Below are 20,054 nucleotides of genomic sequence, written 5' to 3'. Positions count from 1 at the left end.
TACAACATTCATAGCCTCCTCTTTGTCCATCCTACCTGAGATTTCTTCAAAAAATTCTAATAGATTGGTCAGACAGAATCTACCCTTCAAAAAACCATGCTGACTTGGACCTATCCTGTCATGCATCTCTAGGTATTTCATAACCACGCCCTTGAGGATCAACGCTAATACCTTCCCAACCATTGACGTCAGACTAATAGGCCTATAGTTTCCTTTTTTCTGTCTCCCACCTTTCATAAACAGCGGAACCACATTTGCAACCTTCCAATTCTCTGGAATCATGCCAGAATCTATTGACTTATGGAAAATCATCACCAATGGGTCCACAATCTCCAAAACTACCTCCTTTAGTACCCATAAGTGCACCTTATCCAGTCTGGGAGATTTATCAATCTTTAATCCATTCAGCTTGCTGAGCACTATTTCTCTAGTAATCCTAAATTCATCTAATTCTACTCCCTGAAACCTCTGTCTGTCATTGCTATTATCTTCCACAGTGAAGACTGACGTAAAATATTGATTGTTCCTCTGCCATCTCTTTATTACCCATTATAATTTCCCCACCATCATTTTCAATTGGTCCTATGTCTACACGTGTCTCTCTTTTACTCTTTATATTTTTTTAAACTTTCAGCATCCTTTTTTTATATTTTTTGTCTACCACCTTTCATAATTCATCTTTTCTTTTCTAATGACTTTCTTTGTCTCTTTCTGAAAGTTTTTAAAAGATTCCAAGTCCTCTGTTTTCCTACTAAATTTAGCTTCCTTGTATGCCCTCCCCTTTGCTTTTATCTTAGCCTTCACTTCTTTGTTAGCCATATTGGTGCCATCTTTTCATTGACAAATTTACTTTTTCTTGGAATATATCTATCCTGCATTTTTTTATTTTTTTAATTACTTGTAAAATAGCTTCCAATTCTGCTCTGCCATCCCTCCAACTGGTTTGCTTTTCCAGTCAATTTGAGCCAGTTCCTTTCTTATGCCACCTTAATTTCCTTTATTCCACTGAAAAATTGATACACCCGATGACATCTTTCCTTTCAAATTTGAAACTAAATTCAACCATGTTATGATCGCTATTTCCTCGAGGCTCTAATATCTTTAATTCCCTAATGACCTCAGATTCATTGCATGTCACCCAATCCAGAACTGTAGATCCCCTGATGGGTTTATCAACAAGTTGTTAAAAAAAAAAGCCATCCCTTAAGCTTTCTACAAACTCTCTCTCCTGGGATTCAGTAATTTCCTACCCTTTCCAATCCTCTGTCATGTTAAAATCCCCCATCATTATTTTGGCATTATCCTTATGAGATGCCCTTTCTATTTCCAGCTGTAACTCATCGTCCATTTTCCAGCTGCTTTTTGGGGACCTGTATATAACTGCTAATATAGTCTTTTTACCCTTCTCATTTCTTAATTCAGCCCATAATTATTCTACCGCTGCTGACCCTATGTCCCTTTTTTTCTATTGATTTAATGTTATTACTTACCATCAGAGCCACACCACTACCTTTGCCTATCTTTCCTATACACTGTGTACCCTTGGATATTGAGCTCCCAATCACATGCCTCATTGAGCCATGTTTCAGTAATGGCAAAAATGTCATATTTTCTAAGCTGAATCTGTGCAACCAAGTCATCTACTTTCTTTCTAATGCTATGTGCATTTAAGTACAGTGTCCTTAGTCCCACTACTGATATCATTTTTACTGTATTCCTGTTGAACAGCACTTTCTCCTGCCTGCTCACCTGCCCTTCCTTTTTGTCATCATTAACTGACTCTTTTCTATTTTCCTCTTTCTCTGTTGTAGCTCCCTGTCTCCCTACTACCCTAATCTCTTCACTCTCATTTTGATTCCTCCCCCCCCCCCCCCCCACCCCACCCCACCAGCCAAACTAGTTTAAACCCTCCCAACAACTCTAGCAAACCCTCCTGCCAGGATATTGGTCCCCTTCCAGTTCAAGTGCAGCCCATCCCTTTTGTAGCCCCTTTTTTCTTGAAAATGGACAATTTCACATTTTCCCAAATTGTAATCAATTTGCCACATTTTTGTTCACTTTGGTTAACTCATTTATATCACTTTTATATTTCCTGATGCCCGCTTCACAACTTACTTCCCGGCAGTATTTATGTCAACAAGTTTAGCAACTAGGTTTTGGTGCTTTCATATGAGTCAACGATATCAATTTTAAAAGTTAAAGACTGAGCACCTATCTTTATGGCACATTTCCATTTAAGCATGCTCTCTTGTATCATACACATTTTGTTTCCATAATAACATTTAAAATGGCACAATATCCATTGTTTTCTGGAAATATACATGCAGTACATTCAACATTTCACATTTACCCACAGCACATATGATTTTTCAAAGAATTCTAATACATTGGTCAAACATGATTTCCCTTTCACAAAACCAATGAAATTATCTGATTAACTTGATTTTAAGTGTTATGAGAAATGTCTTAAATACCACTTTGAATAGTTCCTTAATGACGGGTGTCAAGCTAATTGGCCTGCAGGACGCTGACGATTTAAAAATTTATCCTTTTTATTCTGCATCTGTGCAAGGTTTTGCATCAACCTTTTATGCATTGTGAAGAATATAATTCTGTTCCATGCCCTTGGACTCAAAATGTTTCAAAATGATTTTGAGTATGTTTTAGCTTCTTAAAAATTTCCCTTCTTTTGTAGCAGCACTGCAACATCATGCCTGTGCACCATAAAAAGATGTGCAGGGTTCACCACTGCTGATATTGCCTCTACTTTGACATCATAAAGTGAAGTTAGAATCATCGAACACTACAGCACGGAAAAAAGGCCATTTGGCCCTTCTAGTCTGTGCTGAAACATAATTCTGCTAGTCCCACTGACCTGCACCCATTCAATAACCCTTCAAACCTCTTTGTCAAGATTTTTAAATTCAATTAGTCCCTTATACAAATTTTATTCTTCATACAGATTTATTTTGCCTGCTTTGTAATTAAACTCCTTAATTCTCAGTATACTTATAACTGCCTAAATTAAAGCTGGTATGCAATAGTTAAATTCCTTGATTTGATAACTTTTTTTGTAAAAAATCAACTGAGTGGAAAGCAAGAAATTCTAAGCTTTTTGCATCATTTTTTTTCAGCTGAAATCACAACAGGCATAATTATACTTCCTAATGGATATAAATTTCTCTTGGATGACAACCACAGCAGACTGCTGATTCACAATCATGGTACAGCCCAAGATAAATTCATAATGCAATGTAGTTTAAGTCATCCAACTTACAATCTTGCAGCACATCAGTGAATTTTTAAATTGAACCTACAATCTTTGTGGAAACAGAATTTTTTTTAAATTTCAGCACTATTTTATGTTAAAAATTAAATAAAACAATGAGATAAGTATTTTTCGCAAATTTCGCTTTTTTCTATATCATTTTTCATGAAATTTCATTACACATTGCTGGCTCTACTACATGATCCATTTTTGGGTTAATTGCTTAGCTATTGTTAATGTAATTGTAAAAGTAAATACTCAGTACTACATAGCTCTAAGCACTGTATCATTTTAAATAAATAACTGCAGTTTGAAAAATATCTCCTCACTCTATGGGTGAACCTCACCTTGGCCATCCAGACATCTTGGCTAGAACCAGAGTTCCCACAGGAAGTTGCGAATAGACAAGTTTCAGTCCATGTTGGTGAAATTCAGATTCCTCAGGATAACTCTCTTCAGGCACAGAACAACAATTAAACCAGGAATCATTGTTCATGTGACAGTACCAGGGTTTACTTAAATCCACGAATGTAACATCCTTGTTTGCCAAAAGCCTCCATTTCAAGCAATCTTCATATTCACACTGAATCCATAGTTTATCTGCATAAAATTCGTTATCACTAAGATCCATTGTTTTGATTCGCAGTTTATAATTCAGAGGTCTGAAAAACCTTAATAAATCAAAAAATGAAAAAGAAAATACACATCTGCAATAATCCACAGGTAAATTGGAAGAACAATACCTTATATTCCATCTTGGCAATCTCCAACCAGTCAGTATCTTTATCAGCTTTTCCAATTTCGGTTAGCTGTCTACCATCATTCTCTCACTTTCCCTTATCCCTCTGACTCCACTTCTCTTTCCTCTGCCCAACACCTACTCCTCCCTTCTTTCCCTTCCCACCCCTTTTTTAAAATGTTGGTATACAGCATTGTAATAGGCTCTTCCACACCATGAACCCATGCCATCTAAAAACCTTAATTAACCTGAAGAAACTGGAGCACGGAAAGGAAACCAACACAGACAAGGGGAGGATGCACAAACTCATTAGACAGCACCAGATTCAAATCTGGGACGCTAGCTCTGTAACAGCATTGCACTAACCTTTATATAGCCCCTTCCTTTCTCCTATGAGAGCATCTTTTTCAGCCCTCAGCTCCTTATCCCGGTCGCATCTCAGCTCCTTCTCCCACCCATCTGTATCTACCTATCACCTGCAAGCCTGTGCTCTATATGCTTTTCCACTTCCCCACTCCCAAACCTTATTTGGGTGTTTGCCTGTGTTCTGGCATCCCTAATGAAGGGTTCCAGCCTGAAATGTCTACGTTTTACTTTCCATTGATGTTTTGTGACCTGCTGAGTTCCCCTAGCACAATAAAATATTTGGAGCAGAATTAAGCTAGAAAAGGTGAAGAACATTTTTTTTGATTCATACTTGGTCAAATTTCCTTGCTCAACAAAGCAAAAGAGATGAAGAAATTATTGATCAGAATTTGTGGAAAAATGAACACAAATGTATTGCACCAAGATTAAATGTTAAAAAAACAAAATTAAAACATAACAGAGGTATGATGTAAATAATGCACTTTCATTCTTTACATGGTTAAAACAAAATACTGATAATTTATACATTGTTAATTAATCTACTGCTACAGGTTTGTGTAACTTTTTAAAATTCTTTGATTATTATAACCTGTCCATCCTTCGCCTTCTCCATTGCCAGCATGAGGTCAATTAATGGAACAACAATGTGCAGTAAAACACGAAAATCTGTAGATGCAGTGATTGAAGTAAAAGCACAATTCTGGACAAACTCAGCAGGTCAAATGGCATACATTATAAAGGAAAAATAAAGATACATAACCAACTTTTCGGCCTTGAGCCTTTCATCAAGGCTAAATGCAGGCAAAATGCAGGCAGGTGCTTGGGGAACAAGGGCAGGGGGAGTAGCATAGGCTACATAGCATAGGGTGGATAAGGGAGGGAGAACACAACAGAAAACAGGAGGTGGGGGATAGCTCTGTGAATGGAGAGGGAAGGGGATGGCGAGCTGGAGGAAAGGAGACAGGGATAGGGAAAAGAGGGAGAACAGGAAGTGATCATACAGAAATCAGAGAAGTCAATGTTAATGCCATCCAATTTGAGAGTGTCCAGATGAAATATTAGGTGTCACTCTTACAATTTACGGTGGCCTTGGTTTGGCAGTTTAAGAGGCCATGGACAGACATCTCAGTATGGGAGTGAGATGCAGAATTGAAATTAAAATGGTTGGCCAATCACTGTCTTTGATGAAGACAGAACGAAGGTGCTCAGCAAAGTGTTCTCTCACTCTGCATAAAGAACTGTTTTGGGCCCCGAATGGTGGTGAGGGTGGCAGTGTTGGCGAAAGTTTTGACACTTCCAGTAGTCACAGGGGAAGGTGCCAAGGGGCTGATTAGTAGGAAGGGATGTGTGGATGATGGAGTCACAGAGGGAGTGGTCCCTTCAGAAGGCAGAGAGGGGAGGAGGGGAAGATATGTCTGGCAAAGGGACAACGTTACAGGTGACGGAAATTACAGAGGATATGCTGGATGTGGAGGCTGGTGGGATAGTAACTGAGGAGAAGAGGAATCCTGTTTTTGTTGCATCTAGGGACAGTGGGTGGCAGGGAAGATCTGAGGGAAATGGAAGAAATCCGGGTAGGGACTGAATTAATAGTGGGAGAGGGGAAGCCATGATTTTTGATTAAGGAGGACATCTCAGATGATCTGAATGGAAAGACCTCTTCTTGGGAACAGATGCAATGGAGATGGAAAAATTGAGAGAAAGGAATAGAACCTTACAGGGGACTGGGTGCGAAGAAGTGCAGTTGAGGTAATTGTGGGAGTTGGTAGGTTTGTAAAAAATGCCTGTAGAAAATTTGTCTTCCGAGATGGAGACAGAGAGATCAAGGAGGAGGAAAGTGTTGCCAGAGATGAATCAAGTGAATTTGAGGTCGGGATGTAAGTTATTCTGCCTGGGTAGTCGACACCGTAGACTCTACAGCCCAATGGTATAAACACTGAATTTTCTAATTTTACATGTATCCCTCCCCTACCTTCTGAACTACTTTTATTGTTTGTCCTTTTCCATTCCCTTGTAGCAGTCCAGTCGGGCCCCATACACAAGGGGCTGAATCACCACAGAACACAGCCTACAGACAATGGCCTCCTCACATGAGCCAGCGCGGCGGGTGGGGGGTTTCGCAGTATTGCTTTTATAGTATAGTCTATTTGAATAAAGATTCAATTACTGGTTCACTCAGCTCAGTGCAAATGTGTTCCTTTCTTTTCAAGGTTACAGTGGTGACCCTGCATAGGTTTCAACAGTTTGAGACCGAGCACGCAGCAGCATGGACCCTACTGGCTTTTTAGAGGCTCCTGAAGCTGTCGGAGATGAACCTGCCACATTTATGGCCATTTCTGCTCCCGCCTTGGCTACAGTGAACGCCATGGGTGTCCACTTGATGCCATTTTGGGCCAACGAACCACACAGTTGGCTGCAGCTAGCTGAGGCACAGTTCATGTTAAGAGGCATAACGGCTGAAGAAACCAAATTCTGGATCCAGTCAAAGTTGCAAGAGTCAGCTCTTTTGTGAACTACCTGCCCATGGAACACAAGTATACCCTCTTTCGTCGATTCTTACTCGACACTTTCTTACTCAGCTGGCACGAACAGGCTGTTCGCATACTTAATTCACAGGGCCTAGGGGATCATAACCCCTCTGACTTTATGCAGGAACTAGTGGCATTAGCAGATAGACACACCAAGTGTTTCCTGTTTGAAGACCTATTGTCGAAGCTGCCAGTTCACGATGCCTCAGCCATCTCTAATATGGACTTTGCTCACCTGCACCTCATGGCCAAGGAAGCAGACCAGGTTTTCCGAACCCCTCAGCCGGACTCAATCCACGTCCAACCTATTTGTACGGTGGGTGCTACCACACCGGCAGGGACTACTCAGTCCTGCTCCCCGGCAGCCATACAGATGCAGCACAGCGACCGTCCCGACAAGGCTACTGGTTACTACCACCGTGAACCGGTCCATAATGCCTGTCATTGCGTCCTCCCATAATTTCCCAGGATCCACACCCAGCCAGACGCTGGAAAATGAGCAGGCCAGCTGTCAGTTCGGGCCAGCCTTGGTGGTTGGCACCAGTAAAGACCTCCTGTAACTATGAGACCTGAAGACTGAGCGACTGTTTCTCATGGACACTGAAGCCAAGATCAGCCTCATACCGCCCACATTCTTTGAGCGGAGAAACAACCCCCAAGGTTTCCCCTTACAAGAAGCCAACGGTTCTATAGTGCCCAGCTGTGGAACTTGACTCGTGACTATCCGCACCAAGGACACAGTTTTCCAATGGGAGTGCACAGTCGCCTCCCATGGGTCAGGCCCTCCTAGGGGCAGACTTTCTGCGGGTCAACAAACTGCTGGTGGTTTTGACCTGGTGCTGCCTAGTGAACACAGCAATCTTCCAGATTTTTCTCCTCACCGTACTCCCAACAAAATTTCCAGCCGATGGGAGTCCATGCCTCCAACCGGAATGAATACACCTCCCTACTGGCCGATTTCCTGTCACTGCTAGCCTCGAATTTCCATGAAACGGAACCTGCATACGGTGTGCAGCACTTCATCGAGACCACCGGACCACCAGTTTACGGGAGGGCAAGACGACTTCCCCAGGACAAGCTCATCCTGGCCAAAATCAAGTTGGCAACCATGGAGGAGTTGGATATCATTCACTGCTAAAACAGCCTTGGGTCTTCTCCCTATATATAGTCCCCAAGAACTCTGGAGCATGGCACTCATGTGGAGACTACCGGCAGTTAAATGATGCACCAGTTCCAGACCGGTATCCAATTCCACAAGTGCAAGATTTCACTGCTTGACCCCGGGGAACTTGGATCTTCTCTAAAATCGATTTGGTTAAAGGATATTATCAGATCCCAGTGCACTGCGATGACATCCCAAATGACTGCCATCATCACCCCGCTCAGACTTTTAGAATTTGAGCGTATGCCATTTGGCCTAAAAAATATGGCCCAGACCTTCCAGCACCTTATGGACATGGTGACTCGGGACATGGAGGGAATATTCGTCTATCGATATGATATTCTAATCTCCAACCCCAATGCAGGAACACACAGGGGACACCTTCGGCAGCTCTTCGCCAAGCTTCAGGCTCATAGGTTAACGATCAACCTAGCTAAATGCCAGTTTGGTTTGGACACCATCAATTTCCTGGGACATCAAATGACCAGCACAAGAGCCCCAGGCCACTGCCCGACAAGATAGAGGCCATCTGCATTTTTCCCAAACCAACCTCTCTCAAGGGACTGCAGGAATTTGTAGGTATGGCAAACTTGTATCATTGTTTCCTCCCAGGAGCAGCAGCCATCATGCAACCACTATTTGACCTCATCAAAAGGGACGAGAAGGCTCCCACTTGGGTCATTGAAGTACTCCAAGCCTTCGATGCAACCAAAACAGCACTATCTGAAGCCACCTTCTTGGCCCACCCAGACCCATACACCCTTCTGTCATTGAAAACCGATGCATCCGAGAGAGCGGCTGGCGCAGTTTTGCAGCAGTGGGTCATCTAACAATGGAAGCCACTTGCTTTTTTCAGCAAGTACCTGAGGCCACCCGAATTTAAGCACAGTGCTTTTGATCGGGAGCTGCTAGCTCTGCACCTGACCATACGCCATTTTAGGTACATCCTAGAAGACCAGGTATTCAAGGCATACACAGACCACAAACCACTGGTGCAACCGCTGGGGAAGATCTCAGACACATGGTCAGCCAGACAACAATGCCACCTTTACTATATCTCGGAGTTTACTACAGACATCTGATACGTCGCAGAGATGTCCAATGTAGTAGCAGATGCACACTCACGCCCAACAATCTCCGAGGTTACAGGTGGTATCGACATGGCCCAATTAGCCAGGGACCAGGCCAAGGATGCAGACATGCAGGCCTACCACATGGCCATCACAGGACTGCAGGTACAGGAGTTCGCCCCTGAATCAGGAAGACCACTACGCCTCTGCGACATGTCCACTGGCCACCCGAGGCCCATCTTTCTCGCTGTTTGGAGATGCCAAGTGTTCAACCAAGTGCATGGATATTTGCAGCCCTCCATCAGATCAACAGTCTGCCTCATCTCAGATCGCTTCGTATGGCTCAGACTACACCACAAAGTCCTCTGTGGGTGAAGACCTGCGTACAATGTCAACATGCCAAAACCCAGTGACATACCAAGGCACGGTTACAACCCTTCCCATCTATGGAAAACAGATTCCACCATATCCATGTGGACATTTTAGGACCACTGCCAAGGGATGAGGAACCTGTTCACTGTGGTTGGCCGTTTCACATGCTGGCCAGAGGTGGTCCCTAAGCCATCCTGCAACAGAGAATTGCATGTGAGCATTCATGTCGCAGAGGGTCACTTGTTTCAGCATCCCCTCACATATTACCTCCAACCGAGGAATCCAGTTTACCTCCTCCCTGTGATCAACACTATCAAAATTCTGTGGTAACCAGTTACACCACACAACTACCTACCACCCCCCAAGTGAACAGACTGGTGGAGCGCTTCCACCGCCACTTGAAAGCATCTCTGAAAGCTCGACTCCAGCGCCCGAACTGGATGGACAAACTCCCATGGGTCCTGCTTGGCATCCTCATTGTACCCAAACAAGGCCTCCCCACCTTGTCAGCCGAGATAGTCTACGGGATGCCACTCGCCATTCCAGGTGACCTCCATTTTAGCTCCACTGAACCTCAACTCAATACCATGAACATCCTGCAGTGTTTAAAGGACAGCATAGCCAACACATGCCCACTCCCTACTACCACACATGGCACACCACCCTGCCATGCCCCAGAAGATTTGAAAACTGCAGATTTTGTTTTTGTCAGGAGCGGCCAGCCAGGAACCCCTTTATGATGGACCTTTTAAAATGCTTAATAGGGATGGGGTGGTTTTTACTCTGGACGTTGGGGGTAGACAGGACATTCTCACTATAGACCATTTGAAACAGGCCCACTTAGATGGCACTGAACCTTTCCCTGCTCCTCGGTTGCGGTAACATGGCCACCCTCCTAAGAACTCTAAAACAAAAACTGTGAGAACTATTTGCAATTTTGGGGGGGGGGGGGGTGGGTGGAGTAATGGTCCAGTCCAGCCCTTTATACAAGGGCCCAAATCATCACAGCACACAGCCTACACACAACAGCACAGAGACTGCCTCCTCACTGAGAAGCACCAGGGTTAAAGAGCAGACTGCGGGGAGCGAGCACCACTCCTGAGATTGTGCGCTGATGCACTCCCGTGAGGCAGCACGGCAGGTGGGGGGCTTTTGCAGTGTTCCTTTTGTAGCACAGTCTGTTTGATTAAAGAGTCAGTTACTAGTTCACTCAACTAGGTGCAGATGTGTTCCTTTCTTTTCGTATATGACTCATCTTCCTCCATCTGACTCCTTTGTTTCCCTTCCCTTTTTCTTCTTTCGTCTGGCATCTGCCAGCCAATTGCCTCTTTCTGACATACTTCACCTTTCCTTGGTTCACCAACCTCCACAAATGCCTCCCACCCTGTCCTCATCACACGAGCTAGCCTTTTTTCCACTGATAAAGGTTTATAACCTGAAACATTGTCTCCTATTTTCTCCTACTGGTGTTGCTTGATCTGCTGAGTATTTCTAGTAGATTGTGTGTTATTCCAGATACCAGTACCTGCACCTTTGAGTTGTCATTCAGGTTGGCCATGAGGGATCAAAGCACCTTGCCAGGCATTTCATGGTTAACAGTTGTTCAATCATTTAGATGTTGATGTGGTTGGTATTTGAAAGGAGTGAATCATTGGGTTTGATTGTAACCCATTTAAAATAAAGAATGACCTTCGACTAATATTTGAAATCCATTTCAAATTATCAGTGGAAAACAAAAACATTTTCAGAATCAATGCTAAAATAAAAGATAACTATATCCTTACAATTTCAGTCTCAGGCAAATAAAAGGGGTATGAAAATGAAAGTGTATGGATTATGGAAATATGAAATAGAAACAAAATTGTTAGTATCTTTTGGTTGAGAGAAACGGTTGATATTTGTATTAATGATCTCTCATATGGCCAATTAACAATCAAGAATCAGTTAAACCCTGATTATCATTGAATTATCAGGAGCTAAAGATTGTAATGCAGCCATTTCCCAAAATATTCCTATGTATCAGGTGTAAGCAAGAATGAACACCCTTTCATAGTGAAAATTAGCGTTCTGTAAAAACAGGTTTCCTCTGCCTTCAAGCTGTCAGGCTGTGCTTGCTCACTCCACCACACTCCTCATTCTGCCTACCTCCTCACACCACCCGGTCCCTCACACCAACCTGCTCCATCAAGCCATGCCACTACCTCAACCCTGTCCTGTTCCCTCACACTGCACTTCTCTCTCAAGCCACTCCTCCGCCCTGCTATTTCACGCTGCCTGCTCCCTCACACTGCCGGCTCCTGACTGGGCTGTCAGGCAGCAGGGCAACAGAATGGAACGGGGTGGTGGGATTGGTGGGGGGAGATAGGGCAAGAGGAAGGGGGAATGGAAGGGAAAGAGGGAGGAGAATAGAGAGGGAAGAGAATGGAGGAAGAAGGGAGCGGGGAGGCAAGGCTGTCAGGCAACGAGTTGACAAGGCTGTCGCAAGGCAGCTGCTGCTCTGTTATACATCCTGCCCCCTTTTGCCCTGGGAAGTGGGCTGCATAAAAGGACTGCATAAAAGGTAAATTTGCCTTTTTTTTAAAAAAAACGAGCAGGCGATAATGCAGCTTTTGTGCATAAAAACCCCTTAAGATTAATGCTAATCATCTCAGCAGCTCAAAGGCACTGTAGTCAATCAAATTAGCTTCTAAAAATAAACACTAAATCCAGGATTGGTAAACATATTAAAGAAGAAAAATAACTAATCTGACACCTTAAGTCTATTTTGCAATAATAATATTGATCCACATTCCCAATCAATCCCCATATCCCTTGATTCCTTAACTGGTGAATCTTTGCTACACCCCAATAATTAAAATACCTGTATATATTTTGTTTGGTAAGATTAAAATTGTGTGCAATACTCCTGGTGAGATATCATTTTCACCCTTCAACAAAAAAACAAACTGCTGCTGTAACTCAGCAGGCCCAGCAGTATCTTTAGAGACATCAGAAAATACTTTGCATCAGAACTCATGAGGACAAGAAACGGATTTGTAAACAAGGATTAAAATTTGAATATATAAGTATAACTTAGCGGAATCCAATGATGGATTAGGACTTGAATTGAATTACAATGTAGCAGTAAAGCTTTAGATTATGGAAGGTACACCAAGGGAAATCAGTCAGGAAAGTGTTGGAAAAAGAAAAACCTGAAGATAACAAAATCACAAATGAGAATTTCAACAGCATAAAAAAATTAAATTAATTAGAACCTGGTAATGCTATCTGTAAGGACTTTGTATGTTCTCCCTGTGCCCCGGGTGGATTTTCTCTGGATCCTCTGGTTTCCTCCCACCCTCCAAGTTGCATGGGATTAAAAGGTTAATTGGATCTAATTGGGTTGCATGGGTTTCATGGGGTAGAAGGGACTTCTGCCATGATGGATTGTTAAAAAATGTAAAAATCCAATAACAGAATGATTCCGATTCAGGAGTGTAGCCAGGTTCTAAAGTTAGAGAGAGCGAGCACATAAAAAAGGCACAACACATACCAGAAGGTGAGTCTGTGATTTTTTGGTGGCATCGGACCGATGGGAGGGATGAAAGAGCGTGGTGGCGTCTGACCAGGGGTTGGGGAGGAAGACACCACTTTTGAAAAATGTGCTCTGGTCACCTCATTACAAGATGGATGTGGATGCTTTGGAGCAGGTGCAGGGGTTCACCAGGATGTTCTCGAAGTTGGAAAATATGTCTTATGGACAGAGCTCGGGCTTTTCTCTTTGGAGCACAAAAGATAAGCAGCGACTTAATAGAGGTTTATAAGATCATGAGGGGCATAGAGAGGGTGGACAGTCAACACCCCTTTCCCAGGGTGACAGTAGCAAATACCAGCGGCCATCAATTTAAGGTGAGTGGAGGAAAGTTTAGGGGAGATGTCAGGGGTAATTTTTTTTACACAGAGAGTAGGGGGTGCCTGGAGTGCATTGCTGAGGATCGTGGAGGACATTCAAAGACTTTTAGATAAGCTCATGTGAGGTAAGAAAGAATTCAATTGTGGTGGAGCAGGTTTATATCGGTCAGCATAACATCATGGTACGAAGATCCTGCAATGTATTGTAATGTTCTCAGTTCCATGAATTAGAATATCCAAACGTTAATGAAAGGGAAATTACATATTTGATGTTGTGTCAACCCATATATTCCTTCTTTAAAAAAGGAATTACAGAGGATGACATATCTCATTCTTTATGTAGCATTATTTCAGCTCTTTGTACTGAAACATTGTGTGGTTATGGAATAACGCTAGAAACTGCTGAACTGGCTGTCTCAGTGGAACCTTAGCTGTGTGGATGAAAAATTGGCTTTGAGGAAGAAAGGAGAGAGTAACAGTGGAAGGAAAGTATTCCACCTGGATGTTGGTGACTAGTGGGGTGCCACAAGGATCTGTTCTGGGATCCTTGCTCTTTGTAATTTTTATAAATGACCTAGATGCAGAGGCGGAAGGATGGATCAGTAAGTTTGTGGATGACACGAAGGGTGGAGGAGTTATGGATGGAGCTGAAGGTTGTCAAAGGGTACAGGAGGATATTGACAGGTTGCAGAGTTGGACATAAAAGTGACAGATGGATTTCAATCCAGATAAGTGTGAGGTGATGCATTTTGGAAGGACAAACTAAAGATGAGTACATGGTTAATAGTCAGTTACTTAAGAGTGTGGATTTGGGGATTATAGGATAGTTAAAGTTTATGTGATGCTGAGATTCATTAATAGAGGGACTGAATACAGGAGTAGAAATCACACTGAAGGGTATTGTGTTCAGTTCTGGTCATCTCATTATAGGAAGGATAAGGAAGCTATGCATGGGGTGCGGAGATTTACCTGGATGTAACCTGGATTGTGAAAAAAGTCTTATGAGGCAAGGTTAGAAGAGCTGAGACTTTTCTCTTTGGAGCGTAGAAGGATGAGAGGAGACTTGATAGAGATCTACAAGATAATGAGAGACATAGATAGGTTGGATAGCCAGCATCTGTTTCCCAGGGCAGGATCAGCAAACGAAAGAGGATGCATGTTCAAAGTTAAGGGAGGGAAGTTTTGGGGAGACTTCATGGATGTTTTTTTTTTTTACACAGAGAGTTGCGGGGGCATTTAAGAAACTTTGACAGACACATGGATGAAAGAAAAATGGAGGGTTATGGGGTAGTGAGGTTTTAGTACCTTTTTTTAAAGAAGGAATATATGGGTTGTCACAACATCAAGGGCTGAAGGGCCTGAACTGTGCTGTATTGTTCTATGTACCGATACCTCTTTCCTGATGGTAGCAGCAAGAACAGATTGTGCGCCGGGTGGTGCGAATCCTTCATGAAACATTGGAATTACATGTATTCCATTATAATGCTAATTCCCACCTCGATTATGGTGGGAAAAACTTTGAGGCCAATACTTATTACAAGTTAGTCACCCTGGTGGCTCCAGTTTTTACATGATTGGTACTTCGAACTTCTGTTCAACAATGAACTCAGGATGCAAAATGTGGTGGACTCAGTGGTGTTAATTCCATTAAACACAATCTTATTGTCTGGCACTAATGTGCAAATGTGACTTGTCTCATATTGAATCATATCTCCATTTATTCATAGTTTATTGCATATAATCTATAATCATGGATTGTTTTAATTTCTGAAGAGGTGTGAATGAAATTGCACATGGCACAAACGCACGGTAATATAGTCACTTCTCATCTAATAATGGAAAGTTTATTGATGAAGCAGTTTAACAAAAAATAAGTTACTTGCTGGAGTAAAACCTGCAGCAATATCATGGAGCTGAGACAATTGATTTTCTGCCATCATAATTAATTTATTTGGAATCTTGCTAAGTTTTCCCCTTGATTCCTATTTACTTCATTTTTAACCAGGGCTCTTTGATATCCCATTCAAACAAGTGCAGTCAAGCTCACTTCTCAAATTCAGCTCTTCGTTGCACACTTGCCACAAGGCTGTGATGAACCTGAAGCCAAGTGATCTGAATGAAACCCACACCGAGCTGCTTTATAGCACCTTCCTTTACTTTACTAATGATCAAGAATAGAACGACGGACAGTAGTGTCTGGATTGGTTTGTTCCAGTTTTTTTTGCGAAGTTACATCTGGATAATTTTCCACATTTTGTTGGGTCAATGTCAATGTTACAAATGTAACTCAGCAGGCCCAGCAGTATCTTTAGAGACATCAGAAAATACTTTGCATCAGAACTCATGAGGACAAGAAACAGATTTGTAAACAAGAATGAAAATTTGAATATATAAGTATAACTTAGCGGATTAGGACTTGAATTGAACTACAATGTAGCAGTAAAGCAACAGCTTGGCTACAGATCCAATAAATTCTGAAGAGCAAACTTTCAGCAAGTTAAGGGTTGTAATGGTATGGATTGTATATGCTAATTGGCTCGGGCTGACCCACCCCGATGACACTCTTACCTGGCCTCCTCCACTGGGACCCAAGGCCATCAAGGTCGGGCCACCTTTCCCTTCCCTCGTTTGGCCCTGGGCCAGCTCAAGTGTTTTGTGCAATAAAGCCGAGCTTTCCCCTCAAGTCTTTGTCATTGCAATTATTGGGGCAACTGATCGTGCCCAACAGGGGTAAATCAAGATTAGGGTTACTCATAGTTTCGCATCTCATCCAAACCAAATTACAAGTCCCAGCAAGTGGCTCCGGTGTCCAGTATTCGTCATGTCTTGGCAAGGTGAAATTAGGGACAGTGTGAATGGGGAAATATCTGGACAGTTGCCAAACCTTTGACGATTCCCTCCTCTGGGTGAAGGGCTGTTGAGTGACACTTCAGTGCAACTGACAAACCACCCCCACCCCCAACGTGAACAGTGTCACCTCCGATGTCTGACCATCCCACACAGTTTTTTTTACTGCCAAACTGTTGACGAAGGGCTCAGACTCAGACCCGACGGTGGTTACTCTTTCCCATGCACTGATTTTCTCCAGCACATTAGTGCATTGTACTCGAGCCCAGCGTCCGCAGACTTTCCTGTTTAACTTCTGGAACAACGTGGTTTTATTTTCTGCCTTTACTCCAATCATTTTGCCCCTACCTGCCCAAGTTCTGGAGAAGCTGAACCCTTTAAGAGCATTGGCCTATGTGCTCCGCTGCAGGTGTCCTTCGGGCCTTCTCCCCCCCCACCCCGCCGCTGCTCACGAAGCGCGCACTCCCGCCCGATCCGTTGGGTTTCCGCGGCGCCCCGGTCTCGCCCGAAGCCCAGCGCGAGCTTGCACCCTGCCCAAAAACGTCCGGGGCCCGTGCCCCGGCGTGCACGCGCTTCGATCCTGCTCCGCCGCCCACAGTCCAGCGCGCGGCGACTTCGTTCTGTTTTGAACAATTGATGGAGATCAAACGGGCGGGAAGGGTCTGCGCCGTCAAACAGTCCGAACCAGAGCCCTGTTCATGGCGATACCCTGTACTCTTTCGAATGGAAAGTTTACTGCACGCCCACTCGATCAGATCAACAAGAGCGGAAGAGGTGCCTTGTTCATAATTGCATTCAATTCCAAACGAGCAACGATTGAATATTCTTGCCATACAGTACAATTAATATCCTTCACAGGATATTAAAGATCAAAGAAATCATCCCGTTTAGTCCAATGCACAGAAAGTGCTGGAGAAACCATCCAGATGAGTCCTGAAACGGACTAGTTACAGTTAGAATTTATAACCTTGCTCTCAGTGTGTTCTGGGGGCATTGAGCCCTTGTTGAAAATTTGCTTCAGCAAATGTTGGTGACAAAATTTAAATGATCTTGTTCGAGGTCTGAAAACACTGCGAAAGTCAGTTTGCTGCATCACTGGGAACAGGGCCTGGCCTTTGTTGTTGGATGACTGCCAACCTCAGATTTTGGGCAGATTTAGATCACCATGTAGTAGGAAACCTGACTCAATCTGATTGGTGGTGGAGTCTATGGGGACAGAAGCATCTTGACAAACTTGCTATTTATTTACAAAATCATGATGGGTGCAAAAGAGGGACTTGAAATCAGCATCATATTTACATTTTCAACCAGATAGGGATATAAAGGCATTTCGATGAGGCAGGTCTGTAGCCGTGAAATAGAAATATAATCAGGTTTTGAGGAGGAGTCGTAAAGGAAGTCGACCGACTGCCTCAGACACAGAACCAGCGACGCGAGTTCAGTGCTGACCCTGGAACTATCTGCATCAAGTTGACATATCTTCTCTCTGACTGCACCCTCCCACATTCCAAAAAAATTCAGAGATTATTTGGCATGAAACATTAAAATCTGCAGTCGCTGTGATTGAAGAAAACACCAAAAAGTGCTGGAAGAACTTAGCTGGTCATGCAGCTTCCATATTTGGTAAAGATATATAACCAATATTTTGGGCCTGAGCCCTTCTTCAAGATAAATTGGCTCCTGTAAATAATCCAGGTAGGTGGGAGGAGAATTGATAGAATTGGTTGATAGAATGGGATTAGTGGGATTGCTGTGAGAATTGGCAGAGATTTGATTGGCTACATGTGCTCTTTCAACATCATGACAAAAATATAAATAAATTTAAGTTCTTTGATGAAGTAATGTGCTGTGGATAATAGAGAACTAGTGTATTTTTTATAGATTTGCAGGAGGTATTTTATAAGGTACTGCATCAAAGATTATTGCATAAATTAAATGTTCATTCATATGTATAGAGGATTGGGAAATAAAGAATTGACATAAATCGTTCTCTTTCCAGTTGACAAGAACGTGTCAGAGAGTGTGCTGGGACCTCAAATTTTGCAGTTTATATAAAGGACTTGGATGTCACTGAACACAGTTGCCAAATTTGCTGATAAACACAAAGGCAGGTAGGAAGTAAAATTGTGAAGATGGAATGAAAAAGTTACATGGAAAAGTTAGTGGATAAAATTGTGACAAATGGGAAATAATGTAGAAAGATGTAGTATGCTCCATTTCTGCAGGAAAAACTTTTTAAAAAAAGACTATAGAAATGAGTACTACAGTGTGCAGTTCTGATGTTCTTATTTAAGGAAAATCTTTAGCAGTGCAGTTAATGAAAACAGAAAATGTTAGAAATGCAAAAATCATGGAACATCTGTGAAAAGACAGTTATGTTTCAGGTCAGAGACTCTTTCAGAACATGGAAATGGGTTTGAGAGGAATAATTAAAACAAGATCCTGAGAGATTTTGACAGGGTAGGATTTTTCACCATGTTGAACCCTCTTGAATTTGTTGTCACTGTTTAAAAGTTAAGGGGGGGGTCACAAGTTTAATACAGAAATTAGATGTATATTTGCTGAGGGTGTAACTTAGAAGTTTCTAACTCAAAAAATGGCAGAACCAGAGTGTTTTAATTGTTTTAAGGCAAAGGGTATATAGATACTTGCTAAACAAAAAGATGAAATATTTCCATTGGTAGATGGTTATCCAAATTGAGTTCACACTCATATCAGGTATGGTCTTATTAAATTACAATAGGCTTGAAGGGTCAAGCACATTACTCTTGCATTACTATTTGTATGTTAGTCTGGGATATATACAGCTGAGAAGCCAATTACTCTGAATGAAAAACTCATCTCCCATTCTACCAATATACTGCTCAGCAATATTCACACAAAGTGGAGACAGAATACACCAATGTCTACCTCACTGATGATGAAAATTTTGAATGTTTTTTTATTAGCCAAAACACTGTTTACTATTCAGTTGGCAACATCATTGAGTATACCTTGGTGTTGTTGAGTTGAAATGTTTATTGTCATGTTAATTGAGATACAGTAAAAGAAAACTGTGTGCCATCCAGACATGTCAACCTCGACATAGTGCAACAATAGAGTGGAGTGCCAGTTGATGAAGTAGACAAAGACGATGTGGTCAAACAATAATCATGGCTTTTATTAGCAGAAACTCATGGTACAATAATGAAAGACAATAGATGCATATACAGTTATATCCAAGGGGAGTGTCCTTAACAGTAGAGATAATGCACAGCCATTATTAGTACAGCAAGGCTCGCCAGAGGTTGGGGGAGACAAGCAGCTTGGCAGACATTCACCACAGTCTCCCCCTGGCAGAAGAAGGGTTAAAATCAAAAGGACAGCTGCTAGGAAAGACTGAAGCAAGCGATACACTTTCTTGGCCATAGCATCAACATGGTTGGACCAGTTATTGCGATATTTACTCCCAAAAAGTTATAAAAGTCTCCACTGTCTCCACGTCAGCACTATAAAAACAGACAGGAGTATGTAGTCCATCCCACTTTGCTGACATTGAGGGAAAAGTTTTCATCTTGACACCAAGATGCTAGATTAAGGATTATTGTGGAGGAGGTGTTTTTCCCAATCCTTACTGACTGCAGACTGCAGGTCAGAAAGTTGAATATCCAATTGCAAAGTGGAGTGCTGAGACCAAGATCCAGGAGTATGGAGAGTAGTTTAGAATCAGTCATGCAACAATACCCAATAGGATTTTAAATCTGCAGTCTATTTGAATAATCCCTTCACAATGAATAATCTTCTGGAAGAACTCAGCATCTTAAAGCATTTG

The 20,054-nt window shown here is 42.5% G+C and overlaps 1 protein-coding gene across 4 annotated transcripts in view; it reads right to left on the bottom strand.

Annotated features, from left to right (window-relative positions):
• Nucleotides 1–16,745, bottom strand: part of LOC138751585 (zinc finger CW-type PWWP domain protein 2-like) — an 85,320-nt gene extending 68,575 nt beyond the window's left edge. For 2 of the 4 annotated variants that reach the window (XM_069914043.1, XM_069914042.1), the window contains exons 1-2: nucleotides 16,592–16,745; nucleotides 3,616–3,939 (exon numbers count right to left, since the gene is read on the bottom strand). In XM_069914043.1, coding sequence (XP_069770144.1) covers nucleotides 3,616–3,899 — 284 coding nt within the window. In that variant the 5' untranslated portion in view covers nucleotides 3,900–3,939; nucleotides 16,592–16,745. The remainder of the gene's footprint in view (nucleotides 1–3,615; nucleotides 3,940–16,591) is intronic. The other 2 variants (XM_069914041.1, XM_069914044.1) reach the window with 2 other exon arrangements.
• Nucleotides 16,746–20,054: the final 3,309 nt, after the last annotated feature.

The sequence above is a fragment of the Narcine bancroftii genome, chromosome 1, assembly GCF_036971445.1.
Source record: "Narcine bancroftii isolate sNarBan1 chromosome 1, sNarBan1.hap1, whole genome shotgun sequence".
NCBI classification, from domain to species: Eukaryota; Metazoa; Chordata; class Chondrichthyes; order Torpediniformes; family Narcinidae; genus Narcine; species Narcine bancroftii.
This window is presented reverse-complemented; position numbering and strand designations above follow the sequence as displayed.